This window comes from Podarcis gaigeae (genome assembly GCF_964106915.1).
Source record: "Podarcis gaigeae genome assembly, chromosome: 1".
In the NCBI taxonomy this organism is placed as follows: Eukaryota; Metazoa; Chordata; class Lepidosauria; order Squamata; family Lacertidae; genus Podarcis; species Podarcis gaigeae.
Genome location: NC_139678.1, coordinates 30,946,203 through 30,967,059, shown reverse-complemented (window position 1 = coordinate 30,967,059; position 20,857 = coordinate 30,946,203). Strand labels below are relative to the sequence as shown.

Below are 20,857 nucleotides of genomic sequence, written 5' to 3'. Positions count from 1 at the left end.
TACAGAACCTCTAGCTGTTCAGACATTGGACTACAATTCCCATCATCCCTGACCATTGGCCGTACTGGCAGTTGACCTCCAACAATAGATGGACGATGGCAGGTTCCCTATCCCTGATCTGTGTAGCATCTTGCTTCGGACATGCCCTGTAGGACATATATCTTTTTCCTATCCCTTGGCTCCTGGCATCACACTGGCGCTCAAAATTGCGTGTTGTGCTTTCTGGTTGGAAGGTGAACCACCTCCGTGCTGTCATCCATACCATGAAGACCAAGACTTGAGCTGCATCATCACCATGAGCCACTAGTGAAGCTCCCCGGCCGCCCCTTCCCCAGCCCCGCGCTTTCTTTCTAAAAAAAAGGGAAGGAGATCCTGGGGTTGAAGCCCGCCTGGAAGTCACGCCCTCTGACCTGGAAGCCCTCTCGCCGCCTTTCCCCAGCTATGTTACGCAACGAAAAGTTGCAGGCGGGCATTCTGCACATGCTCAGAGTCGCCCACTCGCATGATGTATGCCTGGGCTTGCGTCTGCGCCGCTGATCCCCGGCTCTGAAAAGGGGTTCCGGGGCTGAGATCCATTCCGGCCTCTTGTCTTCTGCAAGGGGAAAGTCGGAGGCGGCGGGAACAGGCGAGCGATCCTCCGCGCGTTGCCCGTGCAAGTGGTCCCGCCCCCCCGGCCTGCGCTCTCCTCCTCTGCGGTCCCCTCTTCTCCTCCCACCTTGACGTCTGGAGCTGGCAGCCCGGCCGGTTCCGCATTCCCGACCCCTCCCCGCAGCCCAGGGGCCGCTATATAACTGGGGCTGATGCAACCCACCCAGCCGTCCGACACAGCCTGCGGGAGGGACGGCGAGGGAGAGAGTCGACTGGCAGTGACGGCGGCGGGGGCTGCAGCCGCCCAGGCGTCCCCGGGGCCGCGGAGACACCTCCCGGGACCGGACTGCGCTCGGCACGACGGGCCTGCAGAGACAGGCCGACAGCCGCTCCCGGAGCTGGGCGGCTGCAGGGGAGCTGAGCGCGCAACCCGCCTCCCGCTGCAGCCGGGCCCCGGGGGCACCTTTGCCGTCAGCTCGGTGGGTACGGAGATGGGGCGGGCGGGGGGTTCGGGACCGCGGGAGCTCTCTCTCGGAGGCGGTGCTCCGGGCTGGCCGCGCGCGAGGGCTGCGATCATCCTCGGACCTGACTTTGGGCTGATCCGGCTGGGCCTGCCTCTGCTCCGGAACGCAGCGCGCGCGTGGAGCGCAAGCTTCTCCCGGGGCTCGCAGCCTTTACGCATCGGCCGGGGTCCTTTCGTTACCGGATTGCGCGAGCCTTACCCCACAGCCTTTGGCCGTCCTGCCCTTCTGATAGTCCGGGTGACTAAAGAGCGGGACTTCCTTGCAGCTCCAGGGCATTCTGTGGGGCAATTGGGGAATTATTGTAACATGATCTGATGGCTTTCGTGATTGAAGGCAGAACCGCGGGGCTGTAGTTACTCTGGATTAATTGATGCGGAGTTATTACAGCATGGATGTTGGTGTAGGAACCGCAAGGATCCGTCGGAAGTTTTCTCCCTTGCTGGCTTCTCCTTCGGGTGCCAATGGGGTGCTCTTCTAGCACCTCATTTTGACCCAGAATCTTGGGCTGGAAAAGGACCTGAAGGTAGACTAATAAAACTTGATGCACCAAGGCCTATGTAGGAGGATCTTAAAATAATCGGTAGGTAGATTGGAGCAGGCTTTCCCAACCTGGAGCCCTCCAGATGATGGGAGTTGTGGTCCAAAATGTATGGAGGGTACCAGGTTGGGAAAGGCTGGACTGGAGCATGGCTAGGGAAACTGGCCCTCCACACGTTGTAACGAATTGTAGAGTTGGAAGGGACCACGAGGGTCATCTAGTCCAACCCTCTGCAGTGCAGGAATCTTTGCCCAATATGGGGCTCAAACCCATAACTCAGAGATTAAGAATCAGATGTTGTTTGACTCCCAAGTCTTATCAGTGCCCAGGGATGAAGGGTGCTGTAGCCCAGTCTGTGGAGGATCAAACCTCCTCATCCCTGGATTAGAGTATGCTGCAAGAAGGGGGCACGGGGTGTGTGGGTGTGCATGCTTGATCATGTGCACATGCATGCATAAGGTGCCCTAGGTCAGAGGTGACTGGTGGGTGCAACCTGGATTACTTCAAGAGCTGCTTGATGTTAACTAAGTGAAGACAGCCACACAGTAGAAAAAAGTATTTAATGCTTTCTTTTTAACATATTTGCTGTTAATCCCTTTTTGTCTCTCCTGTCTCTTTTGCACCCTTAACATGGGGAACCCTCTCTTATTCTGCACAAGCAGAGTTTATTTGCTGTCACCTTTTGCTGCCCCTCCTCTTTCCCCACCCCTCTGCATCCCCACATCTCTCACCTCTCTCCTTCCTTCCCATTTTTTGCTGTTTTGACTGCCCTGTCCCCAGCCACACTCTTTACTGAGATGCCAGAGAAGCCCACAAGGCCCTCACTCCCCCAGCAGTTCCCCCAGGAGCCTTCGATAAAGGTGGGCTCTGTAGGCTGGCTACAACAGGCAGGGACAGTTTTGATGGGCTTGGTGGAGGCTTTTCTGTTCCCACAACAGTATGGGAAAGACTTCAAACAATGAGCATGTTGAATTTGCCCAGGGGGCTGCAGATAAGGAAGGGTAAGTCATGTACACTGACCATATAATAAGGAACAATGTAGAAGTGCCTGCTCTCCTGTACAGTTCTGTTGTCATGTGTTCCTGTTATCTGCTCCTGCCATCCCCCTCTATTTGCCTATCTGTGTGAAGCTGAATGGATAGTGGGAGTAGATGTTTCGCCTCTGGGGCTGGGCCATCCTTGGATGCCCCGCTGCTACTTAATCTGAGGCAGTAGGATTAGGCGCTGCCTAGAGGAGCTACAAAAGCAATTTCTCAAGATTGCAAGTTTCACGGCTTTGGGCACGTCTGTTACTTTAGCCACGCCTTCTCTGGCATGTTAAGGAGGGCATATAGGTTATGGTTTTGCAGACTTGCATGAGGCACATCTTCCTGGGACAGCCAATTTTTTGTGTCAGTGTTTCACTGGCTGCTACAGAAAAACTGAATGAACTAGATGGGCCTTATGATATGACCCAGGAAATTGTTTCTTACGCTTTAAAGGAGAGTCTGAGTCAGCAAGGTTTTTATGCACATAGAGCAGTCTTGCTGATGATTATGGAGATGAATGCATTGAGATGAATATATGGCCCAGATCCACAAATGGCAAATAATAACAAGTGCATAATTTGGGCTTAGGACAACCTTCCCTAGCCTGGTGACTTGGACTTCCAGCTCCCATCCGTCTCAGACCAGTATGGCCAATAGTCAGAGGATGGGAGTGCAGTCGTTCCATCTGGAGGGCACGAGGTTGGAGGGAGGCTCTCTTAAGTACTGCAGTATGTTTTTTTGTTGATGACTGGGACCAAGGGATTTTCATTCTATTTTGCATCATGGAGTGATGGTTCTCTTCTGCAGACAGCTTTCTTTCTTCTTCACTTCATTGGTCTGCGCAATGTGATAATGCAAAAGGAACTGATCTTTGCTCTGTCTGAGCTCTTGTAGTTTTGCTACCCAGGTGTTGCAAATATGGATCAATGGATGTTCCTCCTTCTTCCAGTTCTCTTAAACCTGCAAAGGAAAGGAGTCTCTTGAGACTTAAGCAAGCAGAGGCAGTCTTCAGCTCGCTTTAGCAGTCGGGCATAAAGTGGGAATTCAAGCCACAATCCTCTGCTCCACTCTATACAGCAGCATTCTCTTTCCTCCACTCTCTGCCTTTGGTTGTAGAGAAATAGGTTGGAGATCAAATTGAGAGGAAGGAGAAATATCAAGAGAGAGAGAGGGAGAGAGAAAAGAGCAAGCAAGAGCCACATTATGTTTCCATTTTCCTTTTAATGAAGGCCCTGTGGAGGTGTATTTGAAAACACAGGGTCTCCTATGCCCTCAAGGTGGGTGAGAACACTCTCTTGGCTGGTTCCAGGGCCATATGCAACGTATGGTGGCCAATGAAATGGGGCCTGGCTCATTCTGTTGCTTGTCTTGGCAGCTTGCTTCATGGCTTGTATTACCAGCCCTGGAACACAACCACTGCCAAACTCTCTCAGTGTGTGCGTGTGTGTGTTGGGGCTTGGAGAGCTTAGCAGAGACAAATGCTTCACTGAGTCAGGCTAGGAATTTTTCAACTTGTTTCTTGAAGCCTGCATGAAAATTATCTGCAGGCTTTCGCCAAATATCTCCACTGGGACTCTGCGAGCCTGTGGGGGCGTCTGGGATACCAGTTGTTAGGATGTCAGATTCTTTGTGTAGTTCCTGACAGTTTAAAATGCCCATTTGCGTGGGTGGGGGAGACAGGACATAGGGCTTGCAGTCCAAATCCGCCCTTTTATTTTTTTGCGAGGGGCAACAGTTGGCTGTCTGGGGATTACTTGGCGTGCACTGGAGGGTTTAACGAAATTCCTGGAGAAATGAAATGCAAATTGGCTGCCTTTTGCCCTGTAACCTCTGACATTTTATGCTGCTATTGCCCGCAGGGAATATCTCATCCCTTTCACAAATGCTTGCAACTTCCTCCTTGCAGGATGGTCTGCATCACAATGGTCTTGGCTCAAGTAAGATGGCACTACCTGCAGAAGAGACAACCTGGTGCTCCCTCACCCCCCACCCCTAGGATTTTGTCCTCCTCCCTCCTTTGCTGGCATCCTAGGCCGAACTCGTATATTTGCTGGTGTTGAAATAATGATGCTGAACATTGGAAGTTTCAAGGCAGATGCGAGAAAGTACTTCTTGACACAGCACAAGGTTAAACTATGGAACTCGCTTCTGCAGGAGCCAGTCATGGCCACCAACTTAGATGGCTTTAAAAGAGGATTAGACAGAAGAAGGTGATTGATGGCAACTAGCTATGATGGCTGGACTGGGCTGGGCAATAATGCAGTAATGCTTCTGAATACCAGTTGCTGGAAACCACAGGAGGGGAGAGGGCTCTTGTACTCAGATCCTGCTTCCCACAGGCATCTGGTTGGCCACTGTGAGAACAGGATGCTGGATTAGATGGGCCATTGGCCTGATCTAATAATAATAATAATAAATTTTATTTATACCCTGCCCTCCCCAGCCAGAGCCGGACTCAGGGCAGCTAACACCAATAAAATCACAGTAAAAACATAAGGGGGGGGGGGAGAAGAAGAAGAAATAAACCAATTTATAATACAGGTTAAAATGCAATTTAAAATGCAGTCTCATTTTAAAAGTAGCCGATAGAGCAAGACCATAAGGGGAGGGCAACATAAGGGTCAGACTGAGTCCAAGCCAAAGGCCGGGAGGAACAGCTCTGTCTTGTAGGCCGTGCCGAAAGATGTCAAGTCCCGCAGGGCTCTAGTCTCTTGTGACAGTGGTGGCTTTCTGTACTATGAGCACATTTCCTTATGTTGCAGTTGGGTCTGAGGCCTGTAAACTTGAAAGTGAATATTGGCTCCAGCTCCTAATCTGCTATAAGTATCCACCCCTGCCTTAGCAACGAACAGAAAACCTCTGAGCCAACCCCAAATTTATTTGGCATGAAGCTTGGTAGGCAAGGATCTCCTTCTTTGGATGCAGATGAGGTAGAAAGTGGTTGATAAACACTGAAAAGTAAACTAAGGTCTATCAATATTTCTCAAACTTGGGTCTGCAGCTGTTGTTGGACTACAACTCCCATCATTTCTGACCACTGGTCCAGCTAGCTAGGGATGATGGGAGTTGTAGTCCAACAACAGCTGAGGACCCCAATTTGAAGAACACTCACTCACCTCTTTGCAGGCAGGCATGATCTCCCCTCCATTGTACACATAGACCTGGCCAATGTGGAGGGCTGGTTCTGGTGGCTTCAGACATTTGTGCAACCATTCTCTTCCAATAGAGAAGAGGGGTGAGGGAGATCGTGCATGTGCTCCAATAGGGGGAATATGTGCTTGCTGCTCCAATGTGTGAAAATGTTCTGTAGAATGGGAGAGCCTGTGGCCATCCAGATGATTTTGAACTCCCAACTTTCATCTAGAGGGCGACAGGTTCCTAAGCCCAGGTAAGTATGAATTAGGCCTGAGTTAGCAAGGTGAGCAACAAAATCTGTTCTGAAACTTAGGCGACTTGGAGGTTCTGAGGTTCCATCTGCCCTGAGCTCAATTATGAGAAAGGGTGGCATAAAAATACCATTAATAATTCAACAATAATAGAGGCCATTAAAAAAAATATGAGAGTATTTAAATTAAAATTTTCTGCTCGCACACTGGAAAAGTTACCATTCACTTCCAGAATAAATTCTAACCTGGAAAGGGGATACTCGTATTTTTCTGCCTCCAGATGATTCTATTTGTGGGCAATACTCTATTAAAAGACTTGTTGCCTCCAAAATGGGCTTTTCTATCAGAGGTGTGTGTGTTGATCCTCTTGGGGCCAAAATAGACATGACAGCCACAGGAGGTCCATGTGTCAGAAAGGAATCTGCTGCCAGGTTGCTATAAAGGTGGAGAGGGACACAACTGAAAGGAAGGCATGAGGTGAACCCGCCTCGGTATTTCCATTCAAAACCACTTTTTAAAATGGCATTTCCACAGCAGGAATGCATTCTGGAATCCAGGGCCTCATGGAGAGCTTTTAAAAGGCAGTTATGGTAAGAAAAGCACAGGCAGGCTTCAGATGTGCTTTAAATCAGCTGCCATCCCATAGGGATTGCGTAGAAAGCTGCCATTATACCGAGTCCATCTAGTTCTGTATTGTCAACACTGACTGGCAGTCGTTCTCCAAGTTTTCAGACAGGAATCTTTCCCAATCCTACCTGGAGCTGCTGGGGATTGAACTTTTGAGACCTTTTGCTTGCAAAGAAGGTGCTTTGTCACTGAATATGTGGTAGAACACATGCCTTGCTGTTAGGAGAAACCAGCTGCAATCCTGGGCATCACCTTTAAAAGGATCGGCTGGCAGCAGAGCTGACCCACCCATGAGGCATGGTGAGGGAACCACCTCAGGCGGCAGAATCAACAGGGACAGCAGATCCTGATGCCAATTTTTATTCCCTCCTTGTTCCCTATGTTGCTCTTCACTTACTGCTTCTTTCCTGGCAGGGAGAGGGGCGCCATTTTGTGATTTGCCTCAGGTGACAGAATGTATTGAGCCGGCCCTGACTAGCAGGTGACGTGAAAGACCTTCCTTTCCTTCAGATCCTAGAGAGCTGTTGCGGTCACAAGCAGGCAAGATGGACAGCTAGTCTGGCCTGATAGATGACACTTTCCTACTGTCCTTAGCAGGCTTCATGCTATACAAACCAAGATGTAAGTGGGCTAATCTTAATAACTGCCTACCATATGGCAGAAGCAATGGACTGTGAATTAACTTTGGACCACCTTTATGGCCAGATTTTCTTTTCCCCACACATTTTAATTTCTTTTTAGTTATTTAAAATTGCCAATATGGCAGGTTGTGAGATTGTGTGTGTGTTGCTCTTGCCAACCTAGCGAAAGTGAACAGACATCTGAGGCAAATCAAGATTCTCAGTTTCCCTCTACAGGTAGCAGGCCCTGCATTTCAGCTGGCAGGAAAGAGTCACACATGCATTCCAGCCCCCTTCCATGTTTTACCACATAATTAATTAAAGGCTTGATGTTTCTAGATTACAAAAATGCCCTGAAACCTTGGGTGGGTCTACACACAGGAAAAGCCTGCTATAAATAAGTCAGAAATTAAATCGTTATAACAAAAGATAAAAACACGCTATGGAAAACCACAGCTTTTTTTTTTTGCTCTCCAGCACCATCTGGTGTTGCATGTTTATAACTCATTCAAAACACTGTTTTTGACCAATGTAGCTGAGACCCTGGTCATATTCACCCCCCCCCCACTCCCTAATTTGTGCAAGTTTTTCTGTAAGGAATGTGAGATGTTAACAATGTGTCTAAGGAGTTTTGAACAGGCCCAGAATTCAAGTTCAGCGTTTTCTCACCTCGTCTTACTTTCTAGTGGAAAGGTTAGCTTACTGCAAATCATATCTCCTCCTGATTTCGCTAACATGGCATCTCATTTTTCCCAGGCATTTCCCAGAATGCTAAGCGTAAAACAGCACAGTTCTGTCCTGAGGGAGCATAAAGGAAGACTCCTCAATGGAGACGGGCCTGTTGGGCAAGTGGGGCACTGCCCCACTAAGCTCAGCCAACCCCCGTCCCCCTTGCCTCCTTGGCCTCCATGTTGCTTTTGTAGAACTTGGCTGAGAGGAGGATTGGGGCAAAACTAGTCAAATGAGGGCCCATCCAGACTTCCCTTTGATTTTAGGCACAGGCCTGCACTTTAAAGCTCCATATCCGATTTTTGGCTCGGTGCCTTCCCTGGGAAAAGCAGTGTTTCACCACTAAATCAAAGTAAACAGCAATAGGGTTTCCTATGGATTGCCGTTTGCTCTGATTCAACGGTAAAATGTGGATTTTCCCAGGGAAAGCGTCAGGAAACGACAACAAAAAAACCACACTACACAGCTTTAGAGTGCATACCTGTGCCTGGAAAACACAGCGCTAAAGGAAATCTGAATGAGCCCTTTTGAACAACCAGAATTAGTTGACTTTGCCTGTCTTTGTGTTTAGCTCTGCTTGCCATTGGTTCTGGCTCCACCTACTGTCAACATCCCTGCCTTCTGCCCTCTCCTACCCCCCCCCCCCGCCCCACAGGCTCTGTTCTGGGGTTTTCCAACCCACCTACCTCGCCCCGCCAATTTGGCAGGGGGCAGGAGGAGGAGAATTGGGGGGAAAGCCCTGTTGCAAAACCCTCGTGTGGGCTTTTGCTTGCAGGACCCACTAGCTGTATCCAGCCTATAACATCGTAATCCAGTCTGTGCCCTATATGTGCGCTTAGCCGCCACAGAAGCACACATCTCTTTTTGTTGTTGTTGAATGTATATATCTTTATTATTTTAAAATAGATAAATTTATGCCAGGAAAGCAAACAGGCAAACATACAATCAAATAAACTATAAATTGACAATCAGACAGTAGCAATATATGAAACAACACAATTCTTCTAACTAACATCCTTTGTACTTCCAATGATGTGAACGACTGTAAAACTTGTAAAACAAGAAATTAAAAATGACTTCCAATTAGTCTCGCTGTACTTATCTCTTGATTATCTTATACCGCAGTTACGTATTTCTTATATAGTTTCTGTTAACTTCCCTACAAACTTATATTTATACAATGCAAGGTTCAGTCTAATTCTGCCAAGAAGTTTCCTTTTATACCGTAATTTTTAAAGTATTCTTTAAAAATTCTCCAATCCTTATAGACTATTTGTTTTGTTTGGCCTCTAATCCTTTGTCTCGTCTTTGCTAGCTGCAGGTATTCTACCATTAGGGTTTACCAATCTGCCATGTTAGGTATTCCTGTATTTTTCCAATTTCTTGCTACTAAGATTCTGGCCGCTGTTATCCCATACAAGAAGCACACATCTCATATATAGAGTTGAGAGAGAAATGACAGGGTTTATAAACTGTGCATGTAGTAGTACACGGGAGGGAGGATATCACCTGCACGATTCTGGATAAAGACAAATTTGATTGCTATCAGAGAGGTAGCAGGTTTCCCCAAAGGCTACAAGAACACAAATGTGGGGAAGTGGGGGACCCCTCTCCCCCCAAAAAACCCTTCAAAAATTGCTAGGCTTTGTGTTCTGGGGAATACGAAGATTATTCCAAAATGTGAAAGGCAGCAATATGACACCCACGGTGGTGTCTGTAGAATTAGTAATTGCCTGATTTCTAGAGGGCAAAAGTGTATTTATCATGAACATGGTTGATAAAAAGAAGCCGAGGCTATAATCCTAAACTCAGGGCCAGCTCACCCATGAGGCGAGCAGAGGCAGCCTCCTCAGATGGCAGAATCCCACAGAACAGCGCACCCATGGGTGCCCTTGCTGTGGCTGATGGAGAAGCGAGGTGAAACAGTGGTAGCAGCTTCTGGTGAGATCCTGCAAGATCTCCACAAAATCTCATGAGATCTCATAGGAAGCCTGCCGCCCCTGCATGTACTTGGGAGTAAGCTGTATTTGAACACCCTGGGACGTGAATGCAGAGAATTGCGCTGAGACAGCTGCGTTAGATCTAGTGACTGATAACAGCTTTTTAGTCAATAAAGTATTGATTTTAAACGATCTATGAATCAATCAACTTATTATTATTTATTTGCACACCCTCCATCCTATAGCAGCAGGGCACGTTACAACAATGAAAATGCAATGTTAAAAACAATGTTTAAAACACCTTACAAGCATAGAAAGAAAGTGAGTCTCAAAAATTTACAACTTACGTGACTCTGGAAATAGTCTGTTTACTGACACTTCAGTTAACTATTTATTTAAAAAATGACAGACCACCACCATCTGGTGGCTACCATCTTGAGCTTCATCTCAGAGTAAGAAATCCCCCGTTCAAACAGAATTGTACAATTGCTTTGTTTTATTTGGAATTTAATTAATAGGGTTAATGAAGATTGAATGGGGGTAATTAACTGCAGGGGAATTGATTGAACTTTGGAGTTGGATCTGTGTAAGTGATTAATTAGGGTTGGACCCCAACCCCCTGATTGGACCTTGGCTTATTTAACTTTGATTAGCGTGCTGTCAAACTTTTTGAATCTCCATTTTGGCGTAAAAGCCATTTTTAGACTAGTGTGTTTGTGAAGAGGCTTTGATTACTTCTATCATCCACCCTGCATTTTTCCTCAAACCTGTTTGTAATCATTGTAAATTGTAATTGAAAAGGAGCTACTGATTTGGGGTGTTGGGTTGAAAATTCATTGATAAAAAATACTTGATTTGAGGTTAATTGGATAGACAGGTTTGGTTTGCCTTCTGTGAAAATTTCAGTTCCAGTAATTATTTCTAAATTTGCATTTGCAATTTTGTACTTTATGGGCCTGTGCCCCAAATCTTTTAAGTACCTAGTTGCTCATTATTTCCAGTAAACAGAATTATGTTGTTTGTGTACTTAACTCTGGAGGTATGTTGACCTGAGCTGTATTGAAACTAATGGCATATCAGTGTGCTTAATTTTTTGCTGGATTCTGCCCGGTGTTCTGAGGTTCTATGAAATGTTATTTATACGTAGTGCCCAGTGGCAACCCTTAAAATTTGACTTTTCTTATCTCTTCTATGTTCTTTAGAAAGTGTTGCATGCATTCTCAGTCACATCAAATAGTATTAATGGCAATTAATTTTTATCAAGTAGATCCTGCGATGCTTTCGGCCAGTCAGCAGGCCTCCTATCTTAATTTCAGACTAATTTTCTTCTCTCTAAAGAAGAAAACACATCACTCTGTTTTTCTTAACTTTCACTCCATATGGAAAGTTAGTTAGTTGTTTCCTTTCATTTTCTCATATGGAGATTGTGGTCGCAGGTGAATTCTTTGTGCCTTTTTTCAGTCTCTGAGTAGAATCACTATTCCTAGCCATGAAGTTAATTTTTATTTTACTTCCTGTTTTCGTTGTAGGTTTTTAGCCTAAGTTATCTAAGGTGGTATTTTGTGAGAAATTATCACTAATCTTCCTGTGGCGGGCTGCTCTCAGCAACATAACCAAATAGGATATGGGAAGGATGTTTGTTTGTTTCTGTGGTGACGCCCTTATATTTACCATTTGCATTCAGGTTGATCATTTGTCTTACAGGTTTTATCTAGAGAGACGCACTACTTCCTAGTCTTAAGCAATCTGTGTAACTAACTGGCTAACTTCTTTCTTGCCATTCTGCCTTCCTCCTTAAGCTCATAATTATTGCTGAGTCCTGCATTAGATAATCATTGCCTCCTGTCTGTTAAAGCGTTAACTTAATAAAGCTGCTTTTATTGCCCTTTGGCATAGGAGTCAATAATTACCTCTTTTTCTGTCCACTGACCTTCTTCACCCTTTACTTAGCAGTGATAAAGGCTTCTCGTATTACGTAAACATATGCAAATATCTAATTATCATGACTTTGCATGTTAGATTATCTGGGTCAACCTGGCTCCTTGATAGAATGTCTTCTTTTTATAGCTATTTCCCTGTGAAGCAGGTAAGAATTCTTCATGTTCCTCTGGATCAGGGGTGGGGAATCTTTGGTCCTCCAAAATGTTGCTGAGCTACAACTCCCATCAGCTCCAACAAACATGGCCAATGGCTAGGGAGGATGGGAGTTGTAGTTCATCAATGCCAAAGGTTCTCTAGCCTTGATTTTCCTCCGAAGTCTCTGGGTGACATTCTAGGAAGATGTCTCTGCCACATTGTGCGCAAGGATTCCAATGTGGTATAGTTTGGATTTCCTGAGACGAGATAGTTAAACAGAGACAGACAAATCATGTTCCTCATCTACACTCTCTTTCCTTAAGATTTCAGAATGATTTGTTTTGCCTTTTTGGATTGTCATTGCTCAGATTCCCATAGTGATGTGTGGTTTTCTCTTTCTCTTCTCCAGGCTGTGGGATTGCATAGCCTGCTATGATGCCCGGGCAGATTCCAGATCCATCCCTCACAGCTGGCGCTCTGCCTGGCCTTGGCCCCTTAACAGGGCTGCCTGGTGCCACCTTGACAGCGGAAGAGCTGAAGTATGCTGACATTCGCAACATCGGGGCCATGATTTCGCCACTACATTTCTTGGAGGTTAAACTGGGCAAGAGGCCTCAGCCAGTGAAAAGTGAGGTGAGTTTCAAAAAGGGCCTGTCAGGTGCCATCTGTTTCTGTATGCTAATTCCTTTGTGCTGTCCATAAGGAATGGTGTTCACAGGCCTTTCCATACCCACCAAAATGAGAATCGAACAAGTCAGCTACCATGAACTGTAACTCTAGCCCCTAGTACAACTTTGAAAACAAACATAGCTGCTGATTTTGGGCATGTGTGTGTGCTGCACACCTCTAGTTTTGTTGAACCTTTCTTTTTTTCCTTGTTGTTGTTGTTGAGGTATCGGCCATTGGAAACTGGGGCACTACTGATTGCTGTTTTTATACTGACTGTTCTTTTTATATAAGAAGCTATGAATTTTATGATGTTTACTTTTTAAATTGTACTCATCTCCATCTTAAACCTTGATTGGCATATAGACAAAATTCCTAAAGGTTCAGTGCAATAAAATCACTTGGCAAAATCGGCATCTAACATTTAAAATACTCTTGTATAACATTCACGGATCCTCATTGCGTGCTGCAGAAACCTGGCTACAATTTCCGTCTTATCCCCATCCTGGATAAACATTAGAAAGGCTACCTTACATTCATCTGACTACCACTCCCTGCTAACAACCAACTGATTAATGAACTTGTTGGTTTAACAATCAATCCTTCTTCCCAGAGAGCTCTGTGAATTGTAGCTCTGGGAGGAGAATAGGGGTCTCCTCTCAGTACCCTTAGCAAACTACAGCTCCCAGAATTCTTTGAGGGAAGCCATGACTGTTTAAAGTGGTGTCATAGTGCTTTAAATGTGTGGTATGAACATGGCCTTAATTTTGTATGAATGAAAAGCCACAGGGAACGTGGGGGGCAGGGGCTTGTCCCAAAGGGACTTGTGAACCTATTAAAATACAACCTTGCATTTTATGTTCAGTGTGTTTGGGTCCGTACATTGGCTGCGTTCAGAAGCCAGAAGTTGTGGTTAAGCAAATTAGTGTGTGTCCAGGCTGCAGGCTTGTGCATTCAGTTCACACTTCACTTCTCCCTAAGTCGAGTGGGGAAACAAACCATGGATCAAGCAGGGAAACAAGCCCTGGATTGGCTGGCTTGGTGCCACGTCTTAATTGGTTTGTTTCTTCCAGCAAAGCACCACCATAGAGCCAAGAACAAACCTTGGTTTCAGATTGTGGTTAGCCTGACGATAATGTGGAGCCAGGCATGGTTTCTTTCTCTTCTGGAGAAAGGGAAGAGTAAGCAGAAGAGCTTGAGCTGCATGCAGAGCCTAATTTGCTTAACCGTGATTTATGGTTTAATGTTGCATCCAAACATAGCCAGCCTCTTTCTCAAGAAATTGCAAAACTGCTTTAAGGAAATATTGGTCTATCCTACCAGCTTTCTGCAATTAATTGTCAGATTGGTCAACAAATGCTTAATCACTAAAGAGCTAATGTCACAGCCAAGAGTACAGTGGTGCCCTGCAAGACGAATGCCTCGCAAGATGGAAAACCCGCTAGACGAAAGGGTTTTCCGTTTTGGAGGTGCTTCGCAAAACGAATTTCCTATGGGCTTGCTTCGCAAGACGAAAATGTCTTGTGAGTTCCTGCAGGGGTTTTTTCCTCCCCCCCCCCTTTTCCTAAGCCGCTTATCAGCTGATCCGCTAAACCCGCTAAGCCGCTAATAGCGCTAAGCCACTAAGCTGCTAATGGGCTTGCTTCACAAGACGAAAAAACCGCAAGACGAAGAGACTCGCGGAATGGATTCTTTTCGTCTTGCGAGGCACCACTGTATGAGCTGTGAGCCTGGAAGTCCCAATTCAAATCTCACCACCTCTACTAACTCCTCAGACAGCAAGCTAGTAGTAGGAATAGCTCTAGAGGGAACCAGCAGAGTGGCAGAGTGATTAGTGGCTTGAACTTGAGGAACTGAGACCCATGTTCTTTAGATGTGCTTCAGGCCTATCTATTCCTCTCAGCTATTAAGTTCACTTGGTGAGCCTCAGCCAGTCATGTATATCTCAGCCTAACCTACCCCACAGGGTTGTTTTGAGGACAAAAGAGGGAGGACCATACATGTTGCCATAAGCTTCTTGGAGGAAGAGTAGGATGTGTATATAGTGGTACCTCGGGTTACAGATGCTTCAAGTTACAGATGCTTCAGGTTACAGACTCCGCTAATTCAGAAATAGTACCTCGGGTTAAGAACTTTGCTTCAGGATGAGAATAGAAATCGTGCGGCGGCAGCGCAACGGCAGCAGGAGGCCCCATTAGCTAAAGTGGTGTCTCAGGTTAAGAACAGTTTCAGGTTAAGAGCGGACATCCGGAACGAATTAAGTACTTAACCTGAGGTACCACTGTAATAAAATGGCCCTGTAGATAATCTTATATATGTAATTCCTATGCCATTCAGTGGAACTTACTCACAAGTAAGTGCGCATAGGCTTGCATTATTAGTCAAGCTTAACCATTAATTAGTCAAGCTGGTGGTCTTTTTAGTTTCAGCCCCACCCCCAATCTCCCTCCTAACATCTGTAAGTTATTATAAAAAGATGAGGGTTGGTATTTCTTTCATGTAATTAGTGATGACTTTTATTTATGCAACTATAAGTTTTCTCACCCTCGAGAGAGCTTTCATTTCTTCTGTTATCCTCAAAATGGCACACGCATTGAGGATTTGGGTAATGGTGTAGTTTGTATTTAATCTATCTTCTAAGCCAATTAAATTTAATCACTTAATCTTTTGATAGCCTTGGATACTTTCTGTTGTTCCGAAAGGCTCCATGCTCTAGTCTGGAGAGAGCATCCCTAAGCCTACAAGAAGCCCAGATGATGGCACTCTTCACTGATGCCATTCAGGAAGCTCGGACTAGCCTGCTGGAGATGCAAAGAGTTTAAAATAAACAATATTAATATTATTTATTTTGCAGTTAGTGTAATTTATGATTATTTTGATTAGCAGAGGGAAAAAGGTAGATTAATTTGCTCTTTCCTCAAGAGTTTGGATAACAAATAGATGTTTTGTTCAGGAGCGGAGGTTAAGACTTCTTTACGAATTAGCAAGTGCTATAAGTACCGAGGTGGAAGGGCAACTCGGTTACAGGGAGCCTCCAAAGATCGTGAGAAGCAGCACTTCCACCGCGGAGGAGGGAAGCCCTGCCTCTAGTGGGGAAGGGATGCAGGGCTCGGAAGATGCAAGAGAGAGCCAAGACATCGTGCATGAGCAAAGCGGGGGGGAGGCAGGTCCCCCTTTAGCCACACCCTCTCTGCGCAGTAGGTTTACGCACAGAGAGGGGAGGCGTCGAATGGGGGTCAAGAGATTACTCTGTTGGGGAAAGTTTAAGGACCGCTCACTCTCAGATTCTGCTAGTGACTGAGCAAGACGTGAAATTGAGACGTTCTGCACTGTAAATGTTTTTGGACCAATAATAAAGCCTTTGAAAAGACCAGTGGGGATCTTGCCTGTTCGCTCTTGAGCAACCACACTGGTAGGCATAACGAGTACCAATGTTGGAACTGAAATGAAAACGAATTGCAAATATATGGGCTTTCTCACCCAGGGATGGGGAATCTCTGGTCCTCCATCCCTGATCATGGGTCATGGTAGCTGAAGCAGATGGGAACTGGACGCCCACAGGTTTTCCATCCCTTCCCTAATATTCAAAATTATGCAACATCTAAAAAAATACTTTGTGCTCAGTAGGTCAGTGTTATGTGCTTGCCTCCATGTGAAACCACTCTTGGAAAGAGGAATTCAACACTGTTCTGTTTATTCTGTCAGCTTGCCCAACAGAACGATGAAATGGGATTTCCCCCCCCCCTCCCCCATGCGCTGTCCTGGGGGTTCTTGAGACACTCCAGAGCCAATTTTTGGGGGGCACACTCAGGGAAGAGGGGTACAAGTCCCACTGCACTAGTGGGACATGTTATGCTGGCTCCTGCCAGTGCACCTCCTAGATTAAACCTAGGGCCAGAGTCAGCTATAAGCTGCAATCTTGGCAAAGCGCCTCAAGGCTACAATTCTATTCACATGCACCTGGAAACTCCATTTTGCATGGACATGAATGGGATTGCACCACAAGTCAGGGTGGTCATTGGCAGAAAAATGCAGTAAGACAGAAAGTGATAAAGGATTTTGACTGCGTTGGCCAGCAGAGGAGCGAAGGCAGGTTGAAAGGCTCCAGCAGTAGTAAGCACTGACACAGCCGGGAAGGGAGGGCAAATAGTAATGGAGGTTATTGCCCACACACTTCGCCTGTGCTTTCTGCTTGTGTGGTGGCACCTTGAGAAGACCTCTTCTTACTGTTTATAGCAGAGAATTCCCCCGGAGGCAGACGGCAAGAACAGTCGCCATAGTCAAAGAACCTCAGTCAAGAGCGTCTTTATTTCTTGACTGGCCACGCAAGCATTTGTATTACAAATATATACAAACATGCCTTCTATATCTCTCCAGCTCAGTAAACTCAGGGGGTGTGTGTGCTTTCCTTGTCCTGGAATTGCAGTGTGCAACTTCCTCCCTTTATTTGCACCTCCAGCTGACACCGGTCAAGCCAAGAGTGCTGCTCCCACACACTAAAGAAAACTCTGGAACCTTCTTTAAAGCTTCCAGGAACTTTTATCTGTTTCTTGATCTGTTTTCCTAACAGATAATCCTGGGAAGACTACGGTGACCTGGTGGTTTTATAGCTAGGGTTCTGCAGGCCTGAACTGGGACTTAACCAAAGAGCTACATGCAAGAGGCGTGTACCGAGGTTTTGTCCTGAGCTTCTTTCAAGGAGGCTGTTGCATTGCCTTTTCTGCTTCTTTTGTCTGGTTGTAATGGTGTGCCTGTGCCTTTCCCTGTAGCTAGATGAAGAAGAAGAAAGGAGGAAAAGGCGCCGAGAGAAGAACAAGGTAGCAGCTGCTCGGTGTCGGAACAAGAAGAAGGAGAGGACAGAGTTTCTGCAGCGGGTGAGTACATTCCTCCTCTCCCCCCTCTCTTTCTCACTGCCAGCACGAGGACTTCCGCCTCTCCACAGTTTCATTTTCTTGCCCAGAGCATGCTTTTATAATGGGTAAAAATATCTTGAGGAAATCCCATTTCTTTTTTTTTTAATACATTTTTATTAATTTTAACATACAGATTATAAAACATACCACACAAATTATTACAAAACAATCTTATTGGACTTCCATCAGCACCTCTGATGATCTTCTGTCTTACCCACTTTTTATGCTTTACTTAATTTTATATTGTCTTTACCTCTCTTAACGTATCATCTCCCCTTTTCCATTTTTACAATATTTCTAACAATACTCCTCACAGAACTTCTTCCAAACCTACAAATGTAATCTGATCATCACAAATACTTTTCATATAATTCGTAAATTTACTCCAGTCTTCGGTAAATTTCTGGTCCCGCCGGTTTCGGATCCTTCCTATTAGTTTGTCTAACTCTGCATAGTCCATTAGTTTCATCCTCCATTCTTCAATCGTCGGCAATTCTTCTTGCTTCCATTTTTGGGCCAAAAGTATTCTAGCTGCTGTTACTGCATATGAAAAAAGCTTACATTCTTTTCTATTTATTTCACTTCCCACCATCCCCAATAAGAATGCTTCTGGTTTCTTTGTAAATGTATATTTCAACATTTTTTTCAACTCATTATATATCATCTCCCAGAAGCATTTAACCTTTTTGCATTCCCACCACATATGATAGAATGTTCCCTCTTTTTCTTTGCATTTCCAACATTTGTTACTAGTTTTGTACATTTTTGCTAATTTAACAGGAGTGATATACTATCTGTACATCATTTTCATCATATTTTCTTTTAAAGAGGAAATCCCATTTCGTTGGAAGCTCTTGTTTTACTCCTCTGCGTGAGGTGTGAACAATGAACAACTAGGGTACGAATCCAGTAAGGCAGAGGTGGAGAACCTGTGGCCCTGCAGTCATCATTTATATATATATATATATATATAATTTTTATTAATTTATTTGTTCTACAATTTAGAATACTCATTTTACATCCTTAAGATATCAATGGCTTCCCTTCTTCTCTTTCCATGGTTCATTTTACATATCACAAATCCCTGCATATTTTACAAGAACTATACCAATCAGTATTCCATTATTGCATCCATCAAAACTTATTTACACTGTTGAATTTATCTTAATGCTGCCAGCGTTTTTCGCTGTACACAATTATTTCCCATATATTCAATGAACGTTTTCCAATTTTCTTTAAACGTATGTTGTTCTTGTTCTCTTATTCTATGTTAGATCTGCAAGTTGTGCATATTCTGCCAACTTAAGTTGCCATTCTTCTTTGGTTGGGACCTCGCTCGTTTTCCATTTTTGGGCTAACGAAACATGGGCCGCAGTTGTAGCATACATAAATAGCCTTTTTTAACACCTGGGAATTTCAGTCTGAATTATCCCCAACAGAAAGGACTCTGGGGTTTTGGGGGGGGAGGTGGAAGTACTTTTAAACATTCTTTTCCAATTCATTATGGATCATTTCCCAATACCCTTTTACAAGTCCAGTCCTGCAGTCATTGTTGGACTACAACTCCCTTCACCCGTGATCATTGGTCATGTAGGCTGGTGCTGATGGGAACTGCAGTCCAGCAATGTTGGCAGGGCTACCGGCTCCCATTTGCTACAGAAGGAAGCTGGAGAGGACCCCTGCATGTGACAGTTGTGTGTGTTCCAGGTGATGCTGGGGCTTCTGAACGCATTGGTCAAGCAACTTTAAAAAAAATATTTACCCCCCTTGTCTCTCTGGTTCCTGCTTAGGAATCTGAACGCCTGGAGCTCATGAATGCCGAGCTGAAGGCCCAGATCGAGGAGCTGAAACAAGAGAGGCAGCAGCTGATCCTGATGCTGAACCGCCACCGCCCCACCTGCATTGTGCGGACAGACAGTGTCAAAACCCCAGAGAACGAGGCCAACCCGCTGCTCGAGCAGCTGGAGAAGAAGTGAGGGGCCCAGTGGGCCAAAAAAAGACAAAAACCGGGGACCTTGGAGCGCCTCTCTTCCATGTACTGTACGAAGGACTGTGCACCAGAGATGGGTGCAACCAGAACACAGTGAGCTTCCTTGGGGATTGCACACTCCAACCAAATAGAGGGGATGGAGGAGAACGACCACAACAGAAACGCTCAGAGGGGGAGCTGTGGCTGCAGTTGTAAGGCTCAACACAAGGGGGCGTGGCAGCTGCAGAGGAGGAAGATTTTCCAGCTCCCCACCCATTGCAGAGCATCTCAAATCTGGAATGTGTTGCTGGGAGGTGGCGCTGTGGCTTCCCCGCCATCCCTCTCCCTACAGCTCCTGGTTGGCAATCAGCATGGACACAAGTTTTGAACACTAGTAAGAACTAGGGTAGGAGGAAGCTGGCAGCAGGCTGAGCTGCGCAAGCCTCTGCTCCTTTGGGACCCTGCCTCTGCCCTCTGTGCTCTCCCCAGAAAGAAACCAAGAACGGCAAACACTTGACACAAGTCCTGCCTCATCGCTGGGCCTGCCTGTGGCACTGTGGCGCAGGCGCCCCCACAAGCACACCCTCAGTATAATGTTTACAGCCCAGCTGTCCAGGCCATGCTTTTAAAAAATGCACATTTTTACACTTTTTTATATTTTTATAAAGTTTTGTTTTTATACAGCAGTCTCTATATGGATTTATATAATCACTAGATGTGATCCCATAGAAATGTATGTTATTCTGGTCTCTTTGTTACAAAATACATATGCCACAGTTATCTCCATTGTGTTACTTGTTCGGCAACGGGCCTTCTTTTCCCTCGGCATGCTGGGAAATGGGCCTGTGCCCTTCCCATGGGCTCCACTGCCATGTCCATCCATGTATGTCCTCCTTCATAATACTCAGTCCTGTATCTCTCAGTAAATGTTAACTTTTACTTACCCACCTTTCATGCCTTCTGCTTTGTTCAGTATCTTGCCCCGTTAGTTTTATCGCACGTGAGGGTTTTGTGTATACTTTGTGAAGTCAGTCGATGGTGGCGGAATGGCCTGACCCTAATCAGGTGGAGCTCATTTGCAGCAGTGGCGACACTAAGAACTAGAGGCTTACAAAGAGTAGGGTCCTTCACTTGAGGGATAAGGAACGCTGAGCTGAAAAGTGAGCTGGCACTCTCAGCCATCCCTTTGTCTCAAGTGCTCCCTTCAGATGGCTCCCCCTCTGATATAGGAGGGAGGAATTTCGGCCACAGTC

The 20,857-nt window shown here is 45.7% G+C and overlaps 1 protein-coding gene across 2 annotated transcripts; it reads left to right on the top strand.

Annotated features, from left to right (window-relative positions):
* The first annotated feature begins 432 nt into the window (after positions 1 to 432).
* On the top strand, positions 433 to 20,547 carry JDP2 (Jun dimerization protein 2). 2 transcript variants are annotated; one of them, XM_083738661.1, is made up of 4 exons: positions 433 to 1,067; positions 12,466 to 12,689; positions 17,492 to 17,596; positions 19,426 to 20,547. In XM_083738661.1, exons 2-4 carry the CDS (start codon positions 12,489 to 12,491, stop codon positions 19,609 to 19,611), a joined length of 492 nt encoding a protein of 163 aa, XP_083594787.1. In that variant the 5' UTR covers positions 433 to 1,067; positions 12,466 to 12,488; the 3' UTR covers positions 19,612 to 20,547. The 2 variants fall into 2 exon arrangements, with proteins under 2 accessions (XP_083594787.1, XP_083594786.1); XM_083738660.1 differs by having other exon boundaries at positions 435 to 625.
* The last annotated feature ends 310 nt before the right edge of the window (positions 20,548 to 20,857 follow it).

Excerpts from the sequence above, each read along its gene's own strand:
- JDP2 (XM_083738661.1), top strand. The coding sequence starts at position 12,489 with ATGATGCCCGGGCAGATTCCAGATCCATCCCTCACAGCTGGCGCTCTG. Across the intron at positions 12,690-17,491 it reads CTCAGCCAGTGAAAAGTGAG|CTAGATGAAGAAGAAGAAAG; the intron begins GTGAGTTTCAAA and ends CTTTCCCTGTAG. Across the intron at positions 17,597-19,425 it reads GGACAGAGTTTCTGCAGCGG|GAATCTGAACGCCTGGAGCT; the intron begins GTGAGTACATTC and ends GTTCCTGCTTAG.